Source organism: Gasterosteus aculeatus, chromosome 20 (genome assembly GCF_964276395.1).
Source record: "Gasterosteus aculeatus chromosome 20, fGasAcu3.hap1.1, whole genome shotgun sequence".
NCBI classification, from domain to species: domain Eukaryota; kingdom Metazoa; phylum Chordata; class Actinopteri; order Perciformes; family Gasterosteidae; genus Gasterosteus; species Gasterosteus aculeatus.
The window spans coordinates 1,038,596-1,060,821 of NC_135707.1; the positions used below are offsets into that span (position 1 = coordinate 1,038,596).

General features: G+C 50.5%; 2 protein-coding genes across 5 annotated transcripts; one reads left to right on the forward strand and one right to left on the reverse strand.

Annotated features, from left to right (window-relative positions):
- Positions 1-985: 985 nt before the first annotated feature.
- bcan (brevican) lies at positions 986-13,259 on the forward strand. Its single transcript, XM_040165115.2, has 14 exons — positions 986-1,154; positions 4,440-4,522; positions 4,848-5,243; positions 5,837-6,011; positions 6,924-7,051; positions 7,208-7,501; positions 7,798-8,376; positions 8,770-9,960; positions 10,375-10,479; positions 10,564-10,722; positions 11,528-11,610; positions 11,831-11,975; positions 12,069-12,251; positions 12,507-13,259. The coding sequence occupies exons 1-14, from the start codon at positions 1,129-1,131 to the stop codon at positions 12,620-12,622; spliced, it is 3,663 nt and encodes a 1,220-aa protein (XP_040021049.2). The 5' UTR covers positions 986-1,128; the 3' UTR covers positions 12,623-13,259.
- On the reverse strand, positions 12,972-19,115 carry hapln2 (hyaluronan and proteoglycan link protein 2). Of its 4 annotated transcripts, none has more exons than XM_040165117.2 (6): positions 15,985-19,115; positions 15,715-15,826; positions 15,156-15,512; positions 14,383-14,499; positions 14,126-14,308; positions 12,972-13,693 (listed from the first exon to the last, which is right to left on the reverse strand). In XM_040165117.2, exons 2-6 carry the CDS (start codon positions 15,794-15,796, stop codon positions 13,413-13,415), a joined length of 1,020 nt encoding a protein of 339 aa, XP_040021051.2. In that variant the 5' UTR covers positions 15,797-15,826; positions 15,985-19,115; the 3' UTR covers positions 12,972-13,412. The 4 variants fall into 4 exon arrangements, with proteins under 4 accessions (XP_040021051.2, XP_040021050.2, XP_077950441.1 ...); XM_040165116.2 differs by having other exon boundaries at positions 15,715-15,832; positions 15,985-16,125; XM_078094315.1 differs by having other exon boundaries at positions 15,156-15,515; positions 15,985-16,123.
- Positions 19,116-22,226: the final 3,111 nt, after the last annotated feature.

Here is a 22,226-nt window from a genome sequence, read left to right on the forward strand (position 1 = left end):
AGCTGGACTCTGCAGGTTACCTCTTCATTCATGTGTTAGTCACGGCCTCGGACACGTTTATGGCCAACGGCACAAAGCCGTGTGGAATTTTTCCATTTTTGCACGTTGGCGGTTGACCTCTACCGGAGGTCGGTCGGGACTTCTCGGCTTTCAGGGTAAACGTACAAAACATCATTTTAAGGAATTCCAATGCACTTGCTGTGCGTTTAGCTGGTGGCTAGTTGCTAACAAGCTGAACGCCAACTGAGCTCCCAGTTGGGAACACAGTACATTCCAGGTGAGCCGGTGGTAGAAATACCGGTGGGTTGTGAACAGAAGGCGTCTGGTTTCGAAGCCTTGAGTTCAGCATTTTGCACGTTGACATCCTGGGTTTCTGTCATCCGTGAACTGGAGGTGAAGATCTATGGATCGAGGAGATTAAGAGGAATAGAGACCTCGGCTCTAGTAGAGAGACCTGTCAATCAGGGTGTAGCCCCGCCCTGTTTGACTCCACATGGACCATGACTTACTAAACGAACATCATGCTGTATTACAGAAGACGTGACACTGGAGATTGAGACCATAAACTTTACTGAGGGAATAAATCAAGAGATTTGTTCAGACAAAAGGATGGAGATGAATCAAAACTCCACTAAAACACTTGTACTTATAACGACTCTTATCTACAGCAAGTTGTAGATCGGCACTTTCTTGTTTCTTGTTCTTCTGAGTTTGTGTCCTTATGGTCGAGATCCACTTATTGTAAGTCGCTTTGGATAAAAGCGTCAGCTGAATGACGTAATGGAAGTCTGCTCCGCCCCCTCGTGGCCATAAAAAGTCCGATAGTGCAGCTTTAATTTTGATATATTCTTAATCAAGCAGTTGAAGGTCAATGCACAGAACACCTCGTTCAATCAAATCCTTCTCGTCACAGAAGAAGGTCAAATCCCCCAGAAGCACCTCCTCTTGTTCACCTCCCACTCCGTCCTTCACTGAAAAGGATTACGGTTTTCCATCCTGGAGGAGGAAGAGGAGGAGGTGGAGGAAGAGGAGGTGGTCTCTTAACACCGCACTCCCCCCGGTTCCTCCTCTCTTCCTCCCCTCTCCTCCCGGTGTTCGGTCCTCTTCAGGAGGACTCTGAAGACGGAGATGTCCACCTGTCCGCAGAAGATGAAGTGAGTCCGATGCGTCGCTCCGCGTTCACCGAAACATGACAGATGAACGATGCTTCTCCTTCTCCTTCTCCTTCTTCTCCTTCTTCTCCTTCTCCTTCTTCTCACATCCAATCCCAAGTGCGTTAAGCTGCATTCACGCGCTCCTTTGGATGCGCGTTTCTCCTTTAACGAGTTCCGGTCGCGGTGTCGTAAATCAAAGGAAATGCGCGCGTGGACTGACAGATGCAAAATACAGATGTTTCCACACACACGAGTTATTCATCTGAGTTAAAGTAGTGATTCTGAAATGTAAAAACACGACTCGGAACACCTCGAATTTAAATGCAGACTCAAAGCATCAAATGTGCTGTTTTGTATCTAATTGTATTATTGTGTTCAAAGCTATACAATTTATATTTTAGATCTTTTTTTAAACTTAAAAGTTGCATCAAAAAGGTGAATCTCAAAGGTAAGGGCGTCATACAGGAAAGAACGTCGCTCTCTGGGGGGTCACAAACATCTACAAACAAGCAAACAATGAAGGCATCCCGGATCTCTCCTCTGATTGGCTCCTTGTGTTCTGACGTCAGTGAGTAATCATATCTGTGTCATATGAGGACAGTACAATAAAAAGAGGGATTATAGCGTTGAGGTTGTAGACGCACTTTATTTCAGAGACTCGAGCAGCTCGACGTCAAAGCGACTCTTTACTGTTACTTTGTTCCTGACATCAATGTTTCCTTCTGGCTTTACTTTTATAGTCAGTTTCACTTGGATTTATTATTATTGGATTTATCATTTATTGTAAGTGGTGGCAGCTCACAGACACGTCATTTCGCAGATAGACTGTAATTTCACCCCAGGAAGTGGAGGAGAGAGAAACACTTAAAAACACAACAAATAGTAAATTACAATCAATTAAAAAAAGATCATAATTTGATAGTAGAATCCTGTTGTGGCTCATGAAACTACACGAGTTTGGTAGTCAGCAATGAGTAATAACTTGGTTGCAGAATGCAGTGATTTCCGACCTTTAGGATTTATAATAACGGACACATGAGAAACCTTTCTGTGCGCACAGGCTGCAGCGTGAAGCTTGAAAACAACAAAACGGAGACAATCAATGGGAGAGAAAATGAGTAGAAAGCATCAGAGGCATTTTCTTAACTTTCCTCTTAGGTTTAACTTTAACCTCATTAATAATCTTTAAGTCTCCACAGGAGGTGACACACACACACGCACACACACGCACACACACGCACACACACGCACACACACTCGTGGCTCGTTTCACTTCTGTAACCCGTTCAGCACTCGGAGTCGTGCTCGCTGCAGGCCGACTCGTTTCTTCTTCCTCTGTGAGGTCTCCAGCCCTCCCCGGCTTGCTTCCTGTCAGGTTATGTCACTCGGGGGGGGGGGGTTGCCCCTGGAGACGGCCTGGCAAGTCGCGGCGTTGGCGTGATGTGGATCCCTTGTCTGAGAGCAGAGGTTGATTCTTTAATCCCGGTTGGAATTTGCGTATTTAAACCTTTACTTGTCAAACTCCTTTAGATTCCTGGTTGCATCCTTCCAGGTTCATCTGCCAGTTACATCTGCAATTCAGAGTTCAAAATAATGAACATTTCTAATAATATTACATGAGCGGCTGCCCAACGTATGAAACATCTCTGTGGTTCCATTTGATTAAATATCCTCCCTTCTTTCATATGAATGTGTCAACGAGCACACGGGTCCCTGAATACGAGCCGTGTTCTGTGTTAAATGCGTGAATGGAACTTTATTAAACTCCATCGCTGCTAGCCTAGTTAGCACACAGGCTAGCAGACGGGTTAAATGGACCCGTGTCGTGTTTAAATCGGAGAGGAGCAGCGGATGGAACTCTTCTTATTCAGCTGGTCTGAGATGGTCTTCAGGAGCAGCCGGCCTCCCATTAAACACTCGGGGTGAACGTACCCCCCCCCTCCTGGCACACAGAGCGGTGGAACTCTCTCTTGGCCTCAAGGTGAACTCATTGACATTCAGCCACTTGTCTTTGCACATTCATGGATGAATCTGGATCCCGAGTGGCGCCTCTGACCGACGGAGCCGACTGTCGCCATTAAATGTGCTGATTAGACACTAATCCCACGTTGATCAAAATGTGTCTTTGCTGAGGACGAGCTCAGATTTCCTCCTTCATGTCGGGCGCCGATGCTCCCGCCACTCAGAGCGAAGGGAGTCTCTCCTCACAGTCTGCCTTCCTCCAGGTGAGCCGGGACCCAGGTGACCAGGTCCCGCCCTCGTTGCTATGGGGACCGGTGAAGGTCCTGAACTTTAAACCAGATTTCTGACTCGGTAACGGTGAGTATTGGAGCAGGAAGCGTCCGCTGGGACTTCTGGGATTCTTCGTCTGGAGATTCTTGGCGTTTGAGTCAAGCTCCTCTCGCCAACATTTGGGACCCTTCCTCATTGTATCGAAGTCTTTCTCAAGAGAAGAAGAGAAAAGTACAAGCAGAAAGCAAAAAACTGTTAATTGCAACGGGGCAAAGAAAAGAAACAGGATAGAACCCCTCAACCCCCCCGGGGCCGAAAGGAGCCGTAATCATGGTATGAATCGAGCGGAGCCGGAGGTCGGGCTTCGGTCCCGACTCTCCGGGGAGGGTTTTTAGGGGGGATCAGGATTCAGCTCACGTCCTCCAGCTCCTCAAGTCTGAATCGCCATCCATCCATCTGCTGAGCTCCAAAACTCTCATCTCCTTCACCTCCACTTCGTCTCCTTCACGTCATCACTTCATCTCCTTTCATTCCTAATTGAGTGAAATGACCCGGGAGTAGTGGAAGTGGCGCCATGACGAGCTGTCTGAATTCTCCAATCCTCTAATTCTAAGGAAAGGAGCCTCAATGCTTCCTTACTGAGCTCCTTTAGCATAGGAACCACTGGAGCATCCTGGGACGGTTCTATGTGATGTTGTGACCACGGAGGATAGAATGGCTGCTTCAATTAATCAATGTCAGACTTTGCAGAGAGAACGTCCACTTGTGGGGCTGAAAGAGGTTTAAAAATGTTTTGTTTTGTTTGTGGAGAACCTTTTTTAGTTCTGCTGTGTGCTATTTTCATTGACTTAACCAGTAACAAATCTATTTCTATCCTATTACATCACCAAAAATATTCAAAGAGACCTTAAGGTTGCAGAGATATACGCTTTTAAAAAACGGGTATGCAAATTCTGAGCAGAGACCTACAAAATGGGCGGGTTTTAAGAGGTAAAGCCTTTTAAAACTTCTTCAAATGAGTTGGCTTTACATCGTCTTGTCCTTCGCCTGCAGACCGGATGTGTCTCTGGCCGTGCTGCTGTCTGCCATCTGTCTCCTCTGCCTGCCTTCGTCATCTAGCCACCACCAGGAGTCAGGTACCCCCCCCCACTCATTAGACCATCCACGACCTCTGAGGACGGCGGCCGCTGGGATTTCGCCGACACGCCACCTGTGGAGGACGTTTTAAAGGCTCTGTTCACAGATTTATTATATGTGGTCATGTGGTTAGTGTAAACCAATCAGAGCGTTAGGGGGCGGGCCTAAGACTGCTGCAGCGGCTAACGATGTAAATGCGGTGGCAGATTGCTTTGGTGCTATATTTGATTAAATTCATTTTTAGGTTTGCGATTTACAATAGATAAGTTGTATGTGTGACTGGACTGACTGTCCCGTGTTCAGTAGAGCTCATCCTCTCCTCAGATGAGTCCAAGCTGCTGCAGGTGACCATCCCCGCCCCCCCGCCCGTAGGCGCCGTGCTGGGCGGCTCCCTCACGCTGCCCTGCTTGGTGTCCCCGGCCCACCCGCCGCCGCTCCACTCCGCCGCCGGGGGCCGCCACGCCGCGCTGTCCCTCCCCCGGGTCAAGTGGAGCGTTCTGACCAACGGCAACGAGGCGGAGATCCTGGTTGCCCGCGGCGATCGGGTGAGGGTCAGCGAGGCCTACAGAGACCGAGCGACGCTGCTGAACTACGCCTCCTCCCCCGCCGACCTCACCCTGCAGCTGGAGAGACTGAGGCGCAACGACACGGGCTTCTACCGCTGCGAGGTGCAGCAGGGCCTGGAGGACGCCCACGACGTGGCTCAGGTCAAGGTCAAAGGTTAGAGAGCCTAGAAGTCATGCACGCAGACACGGGGAGAACATGCAGACTCCACACAGAAAGGCCAATGAAAGCATTATTTAAGAACAAAGTAAGACCTGACGAAAGAAGCAGTGGGTTCTGGGTCTCTGTCAGATAGTGGAGATACAAGGAAGTAAACGCGGACTGTTTATCCAGGAACCTTTTAGTTTGAGGGTTTGGAGACTTTTCTCTTTGTTCTGAAAATACTAAAACCAAAGTTAGTTTTGCTCTCGTCTTCCAGAGACAAAAATACAACAAGTGAAATAAGTGTTTGGAAAACAGTGTTGAACCTTGAGATCAACAGTCCATCAGAAAAAAGTAAAAAATATTCTTTTAGTTCACAGAAAATACTTGAAAGAGCTGGATTTACTGGTGGAATTGTGCCGCAGGGGAAGGCGCTCGTAAGAAACAGATTAATAAATAAAAGAAATGACGTCTGAAGTGGAGACAACTATAAAATGTCCTGATGTATACTTTACATTACATTACATTATGTATACTTAAAGGTGATTGATGCAAACCATCAGAATTAGAAAAACGAGTGATGTTATTGTTCTCCTTGTTCTTTCCAGGGGTGGTGTTCCATTACCGCGATGCATCCAGCCGCTACGCCTTCACCTTCGAGCGAGCCAGAGAGGCCTGCAAGGAGATCGGGGCCGAGATCGCCTCCCCCGAGCAGCTCCTGGCCGCCTACCACAGCGGATACGAGCGCTGCGATGCGGGCTGGCTCGCAGACCGCTCGGTGAGGTGAGGCGGAAGATTCTGTTCATTTGGTGCGATCATCAATCAAGGTCTGATGGTCCATCACTCAGAGAAGGGCTCAAACCCGGCAGCAACTTCCCCCGAATAAGTGAAGCCAGAGCTTCATGTGGTTAAAGCTGCATTCTCTGTAGTGACCAGCAGGGGGAGACTCCTCTGCTCCCATAGACGTCTATGAGGAAATGACTCTACTTCTCTGTAGTGACCAGCAGGGGGCGACTCCTCTGCTCCCATAGACGTCTATGAGGAAATGACTCTACTTCTCTGTAGTGACCAGCAGGGGGCGACTCCTCTGCTCCCATAGACGTCTATGAGGAAATGACTCTACTTCTCTGTAGTGACCAGCAGGGGGCGACTCCTCTGCTCCCATAGACGTCTATGAGGAAATGACTCTACTTCTCTGTAGTGACCAGCAGGGGGCGACTCCTCTGCTCCCATAGACGTCTATGAGGAAATGACTCTACTTCTCTGTAGTACTCTACTTCTCTCTGGATTTATTCCCTCAGTAAACATTGTAAACATGAGTTTATGGTCTCAGTCTCTAGTTTCAAGTCTTCTTCACAGACTATGAAGCAGGGGATGCGTTAGGGCGGGGCTTACTGTGATTGACAGGTCACTACCACGGCGCCGTTGTCTGGTCAAGGAGTTGTCTGTGTTTTAGTCTTTAACCCTTTCAGAGTTTGTTTTCACTTCATGAAAGTCGATTGTAACATTCAGGCTGCGTGTAAATGTCTTCTTCTTCTGGCGAAAACCAAGATTGCAATGGACGTAAAACTGAACGGGGACAGCCAAAACCAGGCTGCCAAAAGACAAACTCAAAGCTTCAAACCAACAGTCATCACGGTTAGCATTGACATATCCAGTCGATGGCTTGAAGAGGCGTGATGTTTTCTTCCACAGATATCCCATCCAGAGGCCGAGGGAGCAATGCTTTGGCGACATGGAGGAATTTCCGGGTGTGAGGAACTACGGACTGTTAGATCCCGACGAGATGTATGACGTCTACTGTTACGTGGAGAATATCCACGGTAAGTAAAATTCAGTGTGTCTTTGTAGTTGCAACGGTAACATTGATGTTAGTAGTTAGTAAGGTCAGTAGGTCACCTGAGCCTAGGACCATTCAAAAATGCTTTTTGCAAAAAAAGGTATTTCTTGAACAATGACACCCGTCTGCCTGTGTGAAGGCGAGGTGTTCCATGGCTCCGCCCCCCAGCGCTTCACCTTCTGGGAAGCCAGGGCTTACTGCCTGAGCCACGGGGCCGAGCTGGTCACCACGGCCCAGCTGTACGCGGCCTGGAGCGACGGGCTGAACCTGTGCAGTCCCGGCTGGCTGGCCGACGGGAGCGTCCGCTACCCCATCGTGACCCCAAGGGAGCGTTGCGGGGGCGGGGAGCCCGGGGTCAGGACCGTCTACCGCTACGGCAACCAGACGGGCTTCCCCGAGCTTCACGCGCGACACGACGTCTACTGCTTCAGAGGTAAGGAACGCCACGTTCGACGAGTGTTCCCGGGACAAAGAGGACCAGGACCTTTAGAAAAGGCATCGAGACTTAACCCACGGTTGAGGCTTCATTGCCTCTAAATCCATTCTGACTGCATTTATTCACAGTTGTTTACAACCAAAAATACTGCTGCCAGTCTCTGTTACGTTGAAGGTGCCACTTGTTCCCTCTAATGAAGGTTGCACTTCTTCCTTATAGCCTGTGACCTCCTGAAGTATTTCTTACCCCATCAAATCCTGGACATCCTACGTAACATCTGCTCTTCATTCCAGGTAATGACGGCGTCCACACAGAACCTCCTCTGGATTTTCTGTCCACTGAGCCGGAGGACATTGGACAGGACATTGACCCTGCAGCGGAGGAAGAGGAGGAAGGGGAGGAAGAGTTACTTGTGAGCGAGGCAACCTTAAAAGAGGGTGACGAGGTCCAACGTGCCCAGGCGACCAACCCCGTAAAGCGTGGACCCGCCGACTCCTCTCCACCCGCCAGGATGGGCGCAAGCACGCCGCTGGACGGCGAGCCGCCAGAGGGCCGCACCTCTGAGACCGAAAGCTGGGACACGCCCGCCTTTAGCGTGACGCCCGTCACTGGCGAGCTCCGAGCCGGCTCTCCGGGTTCTCCTCAGGGTGGAGAACTTCCCGTCTCACGAGAGGACCCCACCCTGGGAGTCCACCCGGAAGCCGCCTTGGAGGCAGAGCTCGTCCACTCGACGGAGGAGGCGACCACATCGAGCCCTCCGACAGAGGAGGAATCTGGAGATGGGAGTGTGAATCCTCCTTTGGACGAGGAGACTCAAGGCTCCACGACTGCGAGTTTGGTTGGTGTGGAAACCACAGCCGCCTCCCATTCAGGTGAATAGGAGTAGCAGGTCGCTGGTGGCTTCGTGAGGTGTTGGAATGTACCAAGTACTTCCTGCACCGCTGCCATCGGGTGGTGGACCTTCTAGAATATTATATTAGCGCATGTGCCCCGAAGTAAAGGTGTCATCGTGCTGACCTCCAAGGCCTTGACAAAGCGAGCATCGATCACGTGGTGAGGGTCAGGTCGAGCTCAGTCTCAGGGTCAAGGGAAAGAACTCCCACTTCTCTTTCCAGTTGTTGTCAGGTGGGTTTAGATGTTCAGCAGGAAACCCAATAGACGGGAACCAAGGGCCGCAGAGCTCTCCTCAAGATCATTTGTTGTTTCTAAACAATAATCATTTGTATTTGGCCTAGAAAAATCTCTATATATTGCATCAATTACAGGTTACGATCCCCCTCCAAAGCTCCCGGGTGCAACCGCGGAGACGCCCGTCACGGGTCCTCGTGGTGACGACGGCTCAAACGGTACAACCGACCGCGGCGGACTCGTCCATCCTGCGGAGACCCCCGCTTCAGAGGTCACCGCAGAGACCCCCGCTTCAGAGGTCATCGCAGAGCCCCCCGCTTCAGAAGTCACCGCAGAGACCCCCGCTTCAGAAGTCACCGCAGAGACCCCCGCTTCAGCGGTCATCGCAGAGACCCCCGCTTCAGAAGTCACCGCAGAGACTCCCGCTTCAGAGGTCACCGCAGAGACCCCCGCTTCAGCGGTCATCGCAGAGACCCCCGCTTCAGAAGTCATCGCAGAGACCCCCGCTTCAGCAGTCACCGCAGAGACCCCCGCTTCAGAAGTCACCGCAGAGACCCCCGCTTCAGAAGTCACCGCAGAGACCCCTGCTTCAGAAGTCACCGCAGAGACCCCCGCTTCAGAAGTCACCGCAGAGACCCCCGCTTCAGAAGTCACCGCAGAGACCCCCGCTTCAGAGGTCACCGCAGAGACCCCCGCTTCAGAAGTCACCGCAGAGACCCCCGCTTCAGAGGTCATCGCAGAGACCCCCGCTTCAGAAGTCACCGCAGAGACCCCTGCTTCAGAAGTCACCGCAGAGACCCCCGCTTCAGAAGTCACCGCAGAGACCCCCGCTTCAGAAGTCACCGCAGAGACCCCCGCTTCAGAGGTCACCGGCGTTGCGGGTGTAAACTATCCGGTCCCGAGCGCCGTGCCTGTGACTTTGTCGCCGCCCTCTGAATGGAAAACCTCAGATGTCACGACCTCCGTGCCTCAGGGCCACACCTCCCCCGCGGCCGGGCCTCCAGAGGATGTCCGGGGCGGACTCGGACCAGATGCGTCGTCCCTCGGCGCGACCAAGAGTAACACGGGGGCGGAGCAAGGCGCCGGAGAGGGATCGGGCGATTCGTCGGGAGACCGCCCCCTGGAGGGGAGCCCGGATCCCACCCCAGGGGAGAAGCGCGGCGGTGAGGAGGCCGCCGTGCGTCCAGATGTGAGGATCGCGCTGATTCCTTGCTTGACAGTGCAGGGCCGGGAGGCGGAGCCGGCGCCCTCCTCCACGACGCAGGAGTCCCGCCCCAACCCCGTCCACGAGGAGCGTGAGGCTGCCGCCAACGTCTCTTCACACAGCGGTAACATCGCTTCTCCTCACTTCAAATTAATACAATTGTATAAAACTAATAAAACCATTTAGTTATGTTTTCAAAAGATGAAAACTAAAAGCTCAAAAACACTTAATGTAGGTATTGTTTGAAATAATAAGTTACTTTAAAAGCTTTTTATTATTATAATGAAATGAAGAACGCTGATACTATTCAGTGATTTCTCATTAGAGGCTTTTTCTAACATCATTAGTTTATAAAACCACATCAGATTATTGCTCCTTATTCACCTCCTGTTAACATTCAATATATTAAGTTTTAAAGTTTTATTTATTTTTCAGAAAAATGTAATAAATGATACATCGGCGCCCCCTGCTGGTCCATGTAAAACATTGTTATGATCAGGCAGCAGATCTTTATTGATCCGTCCTTATTGGCCCCCAGACTCCTGCCTGCAGAACCCGTGTCTGAACGGAGGGACCTGCGTGGAGGGCGGGGCGGCCAGGTGCTTCTGCCTGAGCGGTTACGGAGGAGACTTGTGCCAGACAGGTACGGGGTGGACTGCTTGTGGAGCTGTTTGATCCCCCAGGAAGCCCCCCAGCTGACCCCCCCCCCCCCCCCCCCCTCTTCTAGACCTGGAGGCGTGCGAGTCCGGCTGGGACAAGTTCCAGGGCTTCTGTTACCGCCACTTCCCCCGCAGGCAGAGCTGGGAGGCGGCGGAGCAGCACTGCCGGATGTGCGGAGGACACCTGCTGTCCGTCACGACCCCCGACGAGCAGGACCACGTCAACGGTGATAAGCCCCGCCCACCTCCGCCCACAGCGCGTCCTTCTGCTGCTTTGATTTGATGATTTGAAAGTTTTTTTGGGTTGAAACCAAAGCGGAAGGTGGTGATGAGGATCAGAATATATATAATATATCTATCTATATATATATATATATATATATATCTATATCATATATATATGTATATTATTATATACGAAACAATGTAACAATGATACAATGATACTAACAATGACGGTCGTTCTAATCGTAAAAATATGATAATATAAATAATGATTGTATAGCGAATCATGGTAAATAATTATATAATAATAAAATTAGCAATGACGATGAATATTAAATTATATTTAACATAAATTATATTAAAATAGTCATATGATACTGAATAGGATATTAATGATGATAAAAAGATTATGTGATAGAAAATAGTAATGATTATGATAATGTCAATAATGAACATAACGGTATCATGAGAATGTGTCCGGCACCTTTTAAATCAATGTGTTAAGAAACCTTCCTCTGATGGTGAAAATAAATATTTATATTTGCAGATCTGTAGATTTAGAGAAACAATGTGATTTGTACAACACGTAAAATAAAAATAACAACTAATACATGAATAAACATTTATGTCGCTTACAGCTGCTCTATCATGTTCATGTGTGGCTTCTAAAAGTGAAAGAAGGGACTTTCGTCTCTGTTGTTTACTACTTTCAGACCTTTTGTCTTTCATTGCGGCTTCTGATGGATTAATACATACGACTTCTACTTACTTCACTTCCTCTCATTGTGTTCACTCTTCTGTCTCCAGACAAATACAGAGAGTATCAGTGGATCGGACTGAATGACAGAACCATCGAGGGGGACTTCCGCTGGACGGACGGGAAGCCGCTAGTGAGTCAAAGCCTCAATGCTCCAATCACAGGAGGGCTGTCCTCTGAGACATGGTGTCTTCCTCCTCTGAGACATGGTGTCTTCCTCCTCTGAGACATGGTGTCTTCCTCCTCTGAAACATCTTCCTCCTCTGAGACATGGTGTCTTCCTCCTCTGAAACATCTTCTTCCTCTGAGACATGGTGTCGTCCTCCTCTGAGACCTGGTGTGTCCCTCCCCAGCTCTACGAGAACTGGTACCACGGCCAGCCGGACAGCTACTTCCTGTCGGGCGAGGACTGCGCGGTGATGGTGTGGCACGACGGCGGCCGCTGGAGCGACGTGCCGTGTAACTACCACCTGTCCTACACCTGCAAGAAGGGTGCCTGTGAGTTCCTTCTAAAGCTCCTACTGGTCTTTTCTTCACGTCTCCTGGGGGGACAGTCCTCAGTCGTGTCTTTTCGTCTCCTCCACCCAACAGCCTCCTGCGGCCAGCCGCCCGAGGTCCCCAGAGCCACCGCGTTTGGGAAGAAGCGCCTGCGCTACGAGACCGACACCAAGGTGCGGTACTACTGCGAGGGGGGGTACGTCCAGCAGGGGAATCCTGTGGTCAGGTGTCTGCCCGGCGGCCAGTGGGAGGAGCCTCTGATCACCTGCGTGCCCAGTAAGTACGTCCACGGGCGTTTTAGTTGAAGCCACAACGAGGAACGACCCCCCGTGGGGTCACGGAGAGGTCGAGCAGCGCGAGCGCTGGTCGACCTCCAGTGATGTCACTGGAGTCAGAAGATGAGAACTAATTCGTAGGTGGGGGGTTAAAAGCCCAACCAGGTGCATTTGGGGGTTGAGTTGCATTGTGGGTAATGCAGGCACCACGTAAGGGAGAGAATGAATTTCTTTTCTATTTGTCTCCCACCTGTAGCCCGTTCAATGGAAGGAGACCCGGTCACAAAGGTCACAGGGGTCACCGAGGTAACGGGGGTCACGGACACGGAGGAAGCAGCTCCGCCCTTCTGGAACGTCACGTGGAACGCATGAAGCCAACCCGCCTCTAATGTTGTTAAAGATTTACCCGGAATAAAGAGACAGTTTGAGCAAATATGCAAAAAACTGCACCGACTGTAGCTTCAATTTCACACTTAAGATTACTATTAATATTAAAAATCATTCTTCCAATTTCTATCCAACATGTTTTCTGGTTTCATGTTGATATTTACTTTTGAATTGAATAAATGCTCCTCTTAATGTTGATGTGTGATGAAGTGGTGACGTTTCTGGTTGATATCCAGGAGAACATGCACATCAGAACTACTGTCTCTCTGCAGCACCGAGAGACATAATTAACATCTTAAAGTGAACAAACACAAATCTTCAGACTTCAGAGAGATCTTTTAAATCATGCACAAATAATTTATTGACATGTGAATACATCTTTGGAATAGAATGAATTAAGTGCATCGTTGAAGGAGCTTAAAGTCGTTGAGCGTTAGTGCAGAACGTAGTCGGCTCTCGTGTTAAATGAAGCGACCACCTTTGACTGAACCTCAGTTAGTCTCTTCAGAAATGTCATCACCTTATTAGTGAAAGAGGGATGATTGTGGAACATGTTCTGTTCATTCATGTTCACTGTGCCAGAGTGGTGTGTGGCTTCCAAAATAAAAGACTGCTTCCTGTTTTCCTCAGCCAATTATTTATCAAATAAATGTGGATTTTGAAAATCACATTTTAAAAAAGTGCAAACATGCACTTGTGTCTCGGTTTAGTGTGGATGTGTCTTTTATCTCCAGAGGACTCTGATGAAGCGGGTGGACTCGTGCTTTGTTTCGGGCTACTTATAGCAATAGGCGCCGTACAGGTGCTCCATCTGGTCGGGGAACCCAAAGGAGCGCACCCCCGCCTCGGGGACGCCGCCGCCGCAGTGCTCCCTGGGGCTGCGGACGGGAAACCGCACGCTGCCGTCTCTCAGCCAGCCGCCGTCACACCGGTCGTAGTCACGGAAACGCCAGGCGGAGTAAAGATGGCCGACCAGCGCCAGCTCGCCGCCCTGGCGTTGGCACGCGAGTCCGGCCTGGCGGAAGGAGAAGGGGCCCGGGACGTAGGAGACGGAGCCTGAGGGAGGAGGAGACGCATCGGGGGTTCAGGCCACCGGCAGCAGAGAACCCTCCCACTGACGTCCATCACATAGAACATAGAACAGTGCAACGACCGCTCTGCTTCCTCAAGTCATAAAAACATGTTGGTGTATCAGTGTTTCATGATGAAATGTCTGTCCTTATCGTCCCTTCTTCTCTGCCGGACCGGTTTCCTCTCCCTGCAGCCTCAGGAATGGTGTCTCAATAACCGGATTTATTGTCCTCAACCCACAATCAACCCACAACACTGAGCTACCGAAGGTCAAATCGCTGCTGCAGAGTTGGCGATAAAAATGGAAACATCTTTTGTTCATTGTATCCATTTTTAGACCCATTTTTCAGAATCAGACTCTCGCTCCAGTCGGCTTCCATCGGACGTTTTGGTGAAACGAGGCCGCTCGCAGCTTACCGGACGTCAGCGAGGTGAAGCAGAAGGCGTCGAATCGATCCTGCGTCTTATCCTTCGGCCCGTAGCTGCGAATGCCGGGCAGCAGGTCTCCTCCGCAGGCCGGCCGCGGGCGGATGATGGGGTAATGAACGGTGCCGTCGTGGAGCCAGCCGGCGTTGCACCAGTCCAGGCCCTCCGTCCACGCTGCAACCAGGAGACACGCTGCTTAACAGAGAGCCGGCGGGCCGGCGGGAATCACGGGGTAGGTCGGGCGGTACCTCGGTACAGCTGGCCGAACGAGGCTAAAGTGGCGTCCTGCTGAGCACAGGCCTCCTCCGCCTCGTGGAACGTGAGTCTGTAGCGGCCACTTCCACTCTGGTACGGGAACACCACACCTGGGGGGGAGACGTCTGTCAGGGGGGCTCGTTCACTTTACTTGGAATCAAAGACGTGATCCACAACCCAAAACCGCCGTCTTCCATCAAATCAAATGCCGTCATGAACCGAAGGTTAGGAGACGAAACCAGTGATAGTCTTTCAGTTTGACCGGTTGAGAAGACTCTGGGCTTCTTATTGCTTCAATTAACTGTTGGAATATTGATGTGATTAAACACAATAGTGCGCTGATTCTGGCAATCAAATGTTGCTTTCATTGTTCATATTCATCCATAAGCTATTTGTTAGCTAACGTTTGAGCTTGGTTTGGTTTTATTGGGTTTGTTCTCCTTCTTCTCACAAACATTCATCATTATGATTACGTGGATTAAATACAGATTGATTTTTGTGGGATATCAATGAATTATGAAACATTTATTCTTGTAAGTGGCCACAAAACCAGCAGTTGGGTTTCGGAAACAAAACCAATGCAATGAAACCACATTGGTTAAAAGCCTTCTGGTCCTCACGTCATTCACCACCAATCAGGCTCCTGAATTACTTTCCACCCCCATTGTTTCTGTCATGAGGAACATGAAAAAAAAAACGCCACGCACGCCAGAACAACCCAACGCATGCCGCCTGCCCCATTGGGCGCTGGAATATGGCGACTTACCTTCAATCCTCAACGTTATGACCACACTCTCGTCCTCGATGCCGTAGACCAGCTCGCAGCGATACGTGCCGCCATCCTCCAGTTCAAGGCCGCGGAGCTGCAGGGAGGCGTCCATGTCGTGCGCCTTGGAGAGGGAGGCCCGCCCGCCAAGGCGGCCGTAGGGCTTGAAGGCGTGCGCGTTGGATACCATGACGACGTCCTCCCGACCCACGCGCTGCGGCTCCAGCTTGGTCCATTTCACTTTGTACTGGCTGGGCTTGGCTCTCAGGATACACGGCAGGGTGGCGTTTTCGCCCCTCCGGGCGACGACGTCGGCGTGCAGCAGCGTCTCCAGGAGGTACTTCAGCTTCTTGGGTCCTGCTTGTGAAACAGGATCCAGGAGGCGTCAGTGGAGGGAACGAGTCCTAAAACCTGGATACCAGTCAGCGCTCTTCCACATCTCCGCTGTGACTTGAGCCTTTCGGTTTAAACTCTATTTCGTCTGAAAAACGCCTGGTCAATCGCGGCGTTAAGTGGGTGCGTTTGTTTACCAAAACCTCCTTCATCGTCTTTCCCGTACCGTCTCTGTTGGAGGAGTAGATAGCCGAAGACCAGGCAAAGCAGCTGGCCGTAAACAGAAGAACCACGGCGAAGTTCATCATGAAGGGAGTCCTTCTTCTCTCTCTCAGCTCCTGCAGCTCACAAGAAGAAGCACATCTCACTTAAGACGCCCGTCCTGTTTGGGGCATTAAACCATCACGCGTGTCTTTGTTCTCACGTTCACGCAGAGAGAAATTTCTATGTCGGCGTACAAATCAATATTGCAAAAGTAAGAGAAATAGTTCAAAACCTGTGACGTGAAGAAGTGTGATCATCGTCCTGCGTCGTCCCACATGAGGAAGACGTCTTCAAAGCTTCTGGACTTCCTCATTAACTCCTGACTTCTGGGAGTCAAGTCCTCGTTGCTGTTGGCTCTTCAGTCCGCAGCCGTGAATGTTCAGCAGCTGTCGTACCCGCAGGATCTCTGCCCCCCCCCCCCCCCACCCCCCCTCACGCTCGCATCCTCACTGTGGTCATATGGTCCAGTCTGTTGACGGCCAGATGAAAGTGCGACAGGGTCCCTTTGTCTTCTTCCTCCTCATTTAGAGACATGAACATGACTCCAACTGGTGCCCTACATGTGACCCAAACCCTATTTCACACTTTCCCCTCTTACTGCTGTATTGGAAGTGAAGCTGATGATCCTCTCCTGCCCGTACCTGGACCAGGAAGCACTTATTAGCACTCACCTTCAGCTCTTTGTACTCTGTGCTCTGGGTCCGAACCCTCTTGGTTGAATTCACTCATAGTCGCTTTGGGTAAAAGCCTCAGCTGAATGATGTGAATGTGAACTGCGTTCTCTGCACTGTCCACCAGGGGGCGACTCCTCTGGTCCCATAGACGTCCATGAGAAAACGGCCCCTCTCTTGATTTATTCCCCCAGTAAACAATGTAAACACGAGTCTACACCAAACAGCATGATGTTCATGTAGCAAATGATTTACAGCCAGACGGATGAAGCAATGTGGGCTCTTTGCTTTTGTTCCACAGCCATACTGGGAGATTGCATGTTGCATTGGTGCGTGACAGCAAAGGCAGTGATTTAGATTAAGGCAGATGACGAGGTTAGTTCAACACAAATCAACGTGTTTGCCACAGACTCTAATATCCCGTAACAAGAGGAATGAATGTTCAATGGGCTCCAACAGCTGCTGCTGTCGGACGACATCACCTGGACAAACCTGCCTGTGTTTCCTTTCCCAGAAGGCCGCTGCCAACGAGGACTGTGGCGTTCATTCAGCCGTCTCCGCTGCCCACGCGGCTCCGGGGGCGGCGGCGGCGGCGAGGAAGCCGGGTCGGCTCTGGTTTCCTCTGCCGCCGCGGCACAAGGGCCGCATTGTGGCGTCCGCAGTGACGGCGGGCGGCCGGTCACACAAACGCCGTCCCATGCGGAAACAAAGAGGAAATAATGGGATTCTTCTGTTTTCTTTGCTGGTGTGGCCTCTCCATTGTGCTCCGTCGTCAATGGGGCTCTTTCTTGCCCTCCAATTAGTATTCAGCCAAACACCTCTAGCTGAAAATGGCCAAGCGTCTCCGTCAGCTGCATATGAAGAACATTGCTTTATTAATTGCACATTTGAAACACCCGCAAATCACGGAATACACCACATTTAATATGGTTCATGATGAGATGCACTGCAAAAACTAAAACCCTGCAAAGAGCATAGAATAACATTTGAGGAGAACTTGAACGTGAATATTATGCCGTCTTTTCAGAACAGGGGGAGTTTTTCTGGACTTTCGCACCAGGATTTAAGTCCTTCAATGAGCTTGTTGGACGTGGAGACGAGTGTGATCGCCGACGTGGAGCCCTCGTAGTCCGAAACGATACGAATTCTCCTTCTTTTCAACATCGACAGAGGCAGTGCAGCCCGGATAAACCTCCCGCGATCTTAACTTTCACAATAAAAGCCCTCTAAATATGCACGGTGTAAATGTTTACCAGAACTAAAGAGAAACAAACTGTTCATTGCATTGAGATTTGAGAGCGCGTTTCCCTTTTTAGAGAGGCGAGTCATTTGTTATCGTGCATCGATCTCCTCGTGCTCCTCCTCTCTGGGTAACTGCAGGTGAACCCTCTCGCGCCCTGCAGCGCTGCATTGACGGATGGCTTTGTGCTTCGCCGTAAGTGAAACCCCTGAAGCTGTGAATCAATCACGAGTATTTTGTTCTGATTGTTCTTGTTCATCCTGTTTTCGATCCTTGTGAAGTCGGTGAGAACAGAAACCTCTTCTCGGCACATCTGCCCAAAAGAGCCATCTTGAATGCCCCCCCCGTTCCTCGGATGAGTGAGGCCGATACGGGGGCCTGTCGGCCCTGATCGAGTATCAGCTTGCGTGTCTCTGCAGATAGAAAAAGCGTGACAGGCTCATGAAGGTCCCGTGGGTTAAAAGTATGTACGTTCTGACAGCTCTTGCACCACTGTGAAGCCCCCCCCCCCCCCCCCCCCATGCAGGTACTGCAGGTACTTCTTTGTTGTCCGTGCAACACAAGTGTTTAGCGAGTCTAAATTTCACCTTTGACCCCTTCGTTGTGCAGCAAACAGCGTCCTGCATTCCTCTCCTCAGACGCACAGGGACGTGGAGACGAAGACGCCCCCCCCCCGGCCGCCCCTACCTTTCATCCTGTCACGCTATGAATGCTGGGTAACCTTGAGCGCCAGCTGAGGAGTTCTAGCGCGTTGGTTTAGAGGGAACACCATCCAACGTTCACGTCCAACAGAACCCACCCGGCTTTCTACGGTCCCGCAAACCCACGAGACACGCGTGTGTTTCTGTGTGTATGTGAATGTGTTTAAATGTTACTGTACATTCACCCGGAGCCGTGACATAAGACGCCACGATTCACTTTGGTTTGGCAACAAAACCTTTTTAAGGTTAGAAAAAAACATCCTGTTTGTGTACAAGAAGCAACCTAATAATGTCATGTTACCACCAAAACAAGAGACATCCGCCGCTGCCACGTGGTCGCGCCCTACGCCGACCCTTCCACGGTCATGTGACTCATGCTCGTCACTGAGTTCACTTCATAAGCGCTCAAAGAAAACTGCTCGCTTCTTCCTTTTAGGACACGAAACGAATAACGAATGTGAGAGAAAGACACGAACAAACGAGCGAACCTTTGTCCTTTTGACCTCGACGTGCGGCGGCTGACGGAGGAACTCGAGGCTCTTACCGGTCGAGTGGTGTTTGTAGCATGTGACAGTCACACAGGTAGATATGGATCTGAGGGCGGAGCCACGGCAAACACACATCTGCATTCCTCACCTGTCTCAGCCTGCAGGGGCGAAAAAAGAAAGAAACAGATATTTCATCTCATAAACGTTAAGTCTAATAATGTAAATGGTAAATGGACTGTACTTGTATAGAGCTTTTCTAGTCTTCCGCCCACTCAAAGCGCTTTAACACTACATGACATCATTCACCCATTCACACCCATTCACACCCATTCACACACTGATGACAGGAGAACCACACACAGTGACACCTGCCATCAGTAACTAACATCCACACGCTGTAGTCGCAGATAAAGGAGCCATGTTGCGTTAAGCGTCTTGCCCAAGGACACATCGACATGCGGGCATGCGGACATGCGGGCCTGGGATCGAACCCACAACCCTCTGATTGGAGGACGACCTGCTCCCCCACAGTGTGCACACGTAGACGGGTGAGACAGATGCTGGTTTCTGCAAAACAGAAATTCTTCCTTATTTTAGTCGTTTTTTATTGAGACAAAAGGTTCATAGTAGAAACATAATCATTTGGCCACAAGTTGTCACATCACATCACCGTGTCTCAAAAATAAACAACAAGAAAACACACACACAGTTTTCACAGTGAAGGAATGTTCGGATTCGGGGATAAAAGTGCTATTGTTGCGCACACACACACGCACGCACGCACACACGCACACACACGCACGCACACACGCACACACACACACACACGCACGCACACACACACACGCACGCACACACACACACACACACACACGCTCGCACACACACACACACACACACACACGCACACACGCGCTTGTTTATTGTGAAATACCTGTTGAGCCTCCTGAAGTGTGGTGTCTTAGTGTTAAGCAGCAGGCAGGTGCAGACGTGCGTTTATCACTCATCTGATGCCAGACCCCCCCCCCGTCCTCCCCCCGCCCCCTCCCCGTCACCCCCCCCCCCCGCTGGCAGCCTCGGATCGGGAGATCAGATCTGCTGATAGAGGCAAAAAGAAAGAAAGACTTCTGCAAAAGTATGAGAACTCACGAAGCAACCTCCCCATGCAAGAGTTCTGTTATTATATCTATTATATGCGTATCTAGAATCTAGAATCTAGATGTCTAGACGTCGATGAGGAAACGACTCCACTTCTCTCTGGATCTGTTCCCTCAGTGAACGTCGTAAACATGAGTTCATGGTTCTTCATACAGCGTGATGTTCATGTAGTAGATGATGGGCCATGTAGAGTCCAACAGGGGACGCTTTAGGGCGGGGCTACGCGCTGATTGACAGGTCGATCCCGAGCACGTTGCCGTGTTTCGGTGCTGAAGTGAATACCGAATAAACGGTCGTATCTGTGGTGTTAAATCCAGAAGTCGGCTGCTTAAATCCGTTGGAAAATAAACAGTTCAAGTTGTCGGACACTTTGATCTAAACGTGATCTTTGGATTTTAAGACGTTGTGTTTGGATTCGGTTCGATTCATTTCAGCTCCACTTAAAATCTTATTGTGGAAACACGTTAAGCTGTTCCACTAGTGGGCACATGTGTGCCTTCTAAAGAATGCTCTTAATGAAAGCGATTTGAATCTACACAGCAGCCCCCCCCCCATCCGCTCCCCCCCCACCTGCACAGGCATCATTTACGCTGCAAGTTAAAGCATTTGAGGAATTGTTGAGATCTATCTGCAATCTGTGAGTGTGTGAATGACGGCGCTTTGTGCTTCACGGGACAGGAAGCAGCGCAAAGTCATGTGGATGTTGTTGCATAACTAATAGAGAGGGAGGGGGGGGGCTTGGGGGCCCCGCATGTTGTGAGGAGGAATGTGAAGAGAAATGACGGACATCAAGGTTTGTATCTCTCTTCGCTTCTTTACACTCACATTCAACTGAGAGGCCAAAGGTCATTGTCTTCACCTGTTGCCTCTCAGTTACCTCACCCGCACCGCACCTCAGGGCCCCTCCAGCAGCGGCCGGCCCGGGAGGGGGGGGGGGGGGGGGGGGTCGGCGTGTGAACCTCGGCCTGTTGACTCAGGCGTAACTGTCGAGACGAAGCCACGAGGAACAAGAGAAGCTCCGCAGAACGGACCTCGGTGGTGATGTCATCGATGGGACTACAATCAGGCTCCGCCTCCAGGAGCCACACGGTTCAGTGTGCAGGAACGCCGCTCCTACCTGGTCAAATACAGGTGTTTCTCACCACCTACAAAGCCCTGAACCACCGGGCCCCTCCCTGCCCCCCCCACGCCCCAACCTGGTGCCTCCGTGTGTGTGTGTGTGTGTGTGTGTGTGTGTGTGTGTGTTGATGCTGTTGTTGGGTTGGACGTGTTTAAATGTGAATAAACCGCTGAATTAAAAGCTTATTCATGATTCATCGGTCACATGACGCAGCGAGGCCTCCTCCTCGCCGGCAGGAAGCGGAGCAGACGTTTGTCTCTTTGACGCCTCGTGATGGTTTTGATAGTTTAGATTCTCCTGGAATCACAACAACATTCCTGCCTCTCTGAAGAAGACGAGGCTCCGTCTCCACTGATGGAGGACGAAGATACGTTTGTGACTGTGAGCGGTTATCAGCAGGAGGAAGAGGCGCGGAGCGCGAGGCCCCTTCTCCTCAGCCCCGCCCTCCGCTCAGAGGCCACGCCCCTTCCCTTCTCTGTTGCCTCGCAGGTTGAGGCCCTCCGTCCTGCCGGAGACGTCGTGCCGTCCTTAACGGCACCGACAGCGGAGCATCTGAGCGGTTTCCTGCTCCCCGACTGCAAAGAATCCAACGGAATTCGTAGACATTCCACTAAAGTTGGTCCCATAAAAAAACTGTCATTTGACAGCAGAATGTTCTGACCTCTAGATGTGAGCTTGATGATGTTAATTTAACGCCTATTCATTCATTGCTTTTTGAACTTAAGTAAAAAGAAATGATTTGTAGAATATCTGTCTGGTCTCAGGCGCATTATTGCCTGTTAAACACGAGCAGGCAGTGATGCAGCTGTGAAAATGTGGTTTGAGTGGATGATCAATTTCTGCGACTTTCACCTGAACTCGAGTGGAACTGGAGAGTTCCTTTCATATACTTATTATAATTAATTATCACTCGTTCCTGGTGTATAAAAATGAGCTAAAGAGCTTCAGTCCACCTTAAAAAGTCCCGCAGTGAGGGGGCGGGGCTTACCGTGAGGTGGGTCCGGTAGGTGTGACCCAGTGAGAACACACGTAAAACCGGCTCTGCTGTCTGCTAGGGAGCTTCTTCTTCTTCTTCTTCTTCTTCGCACACAGCAGC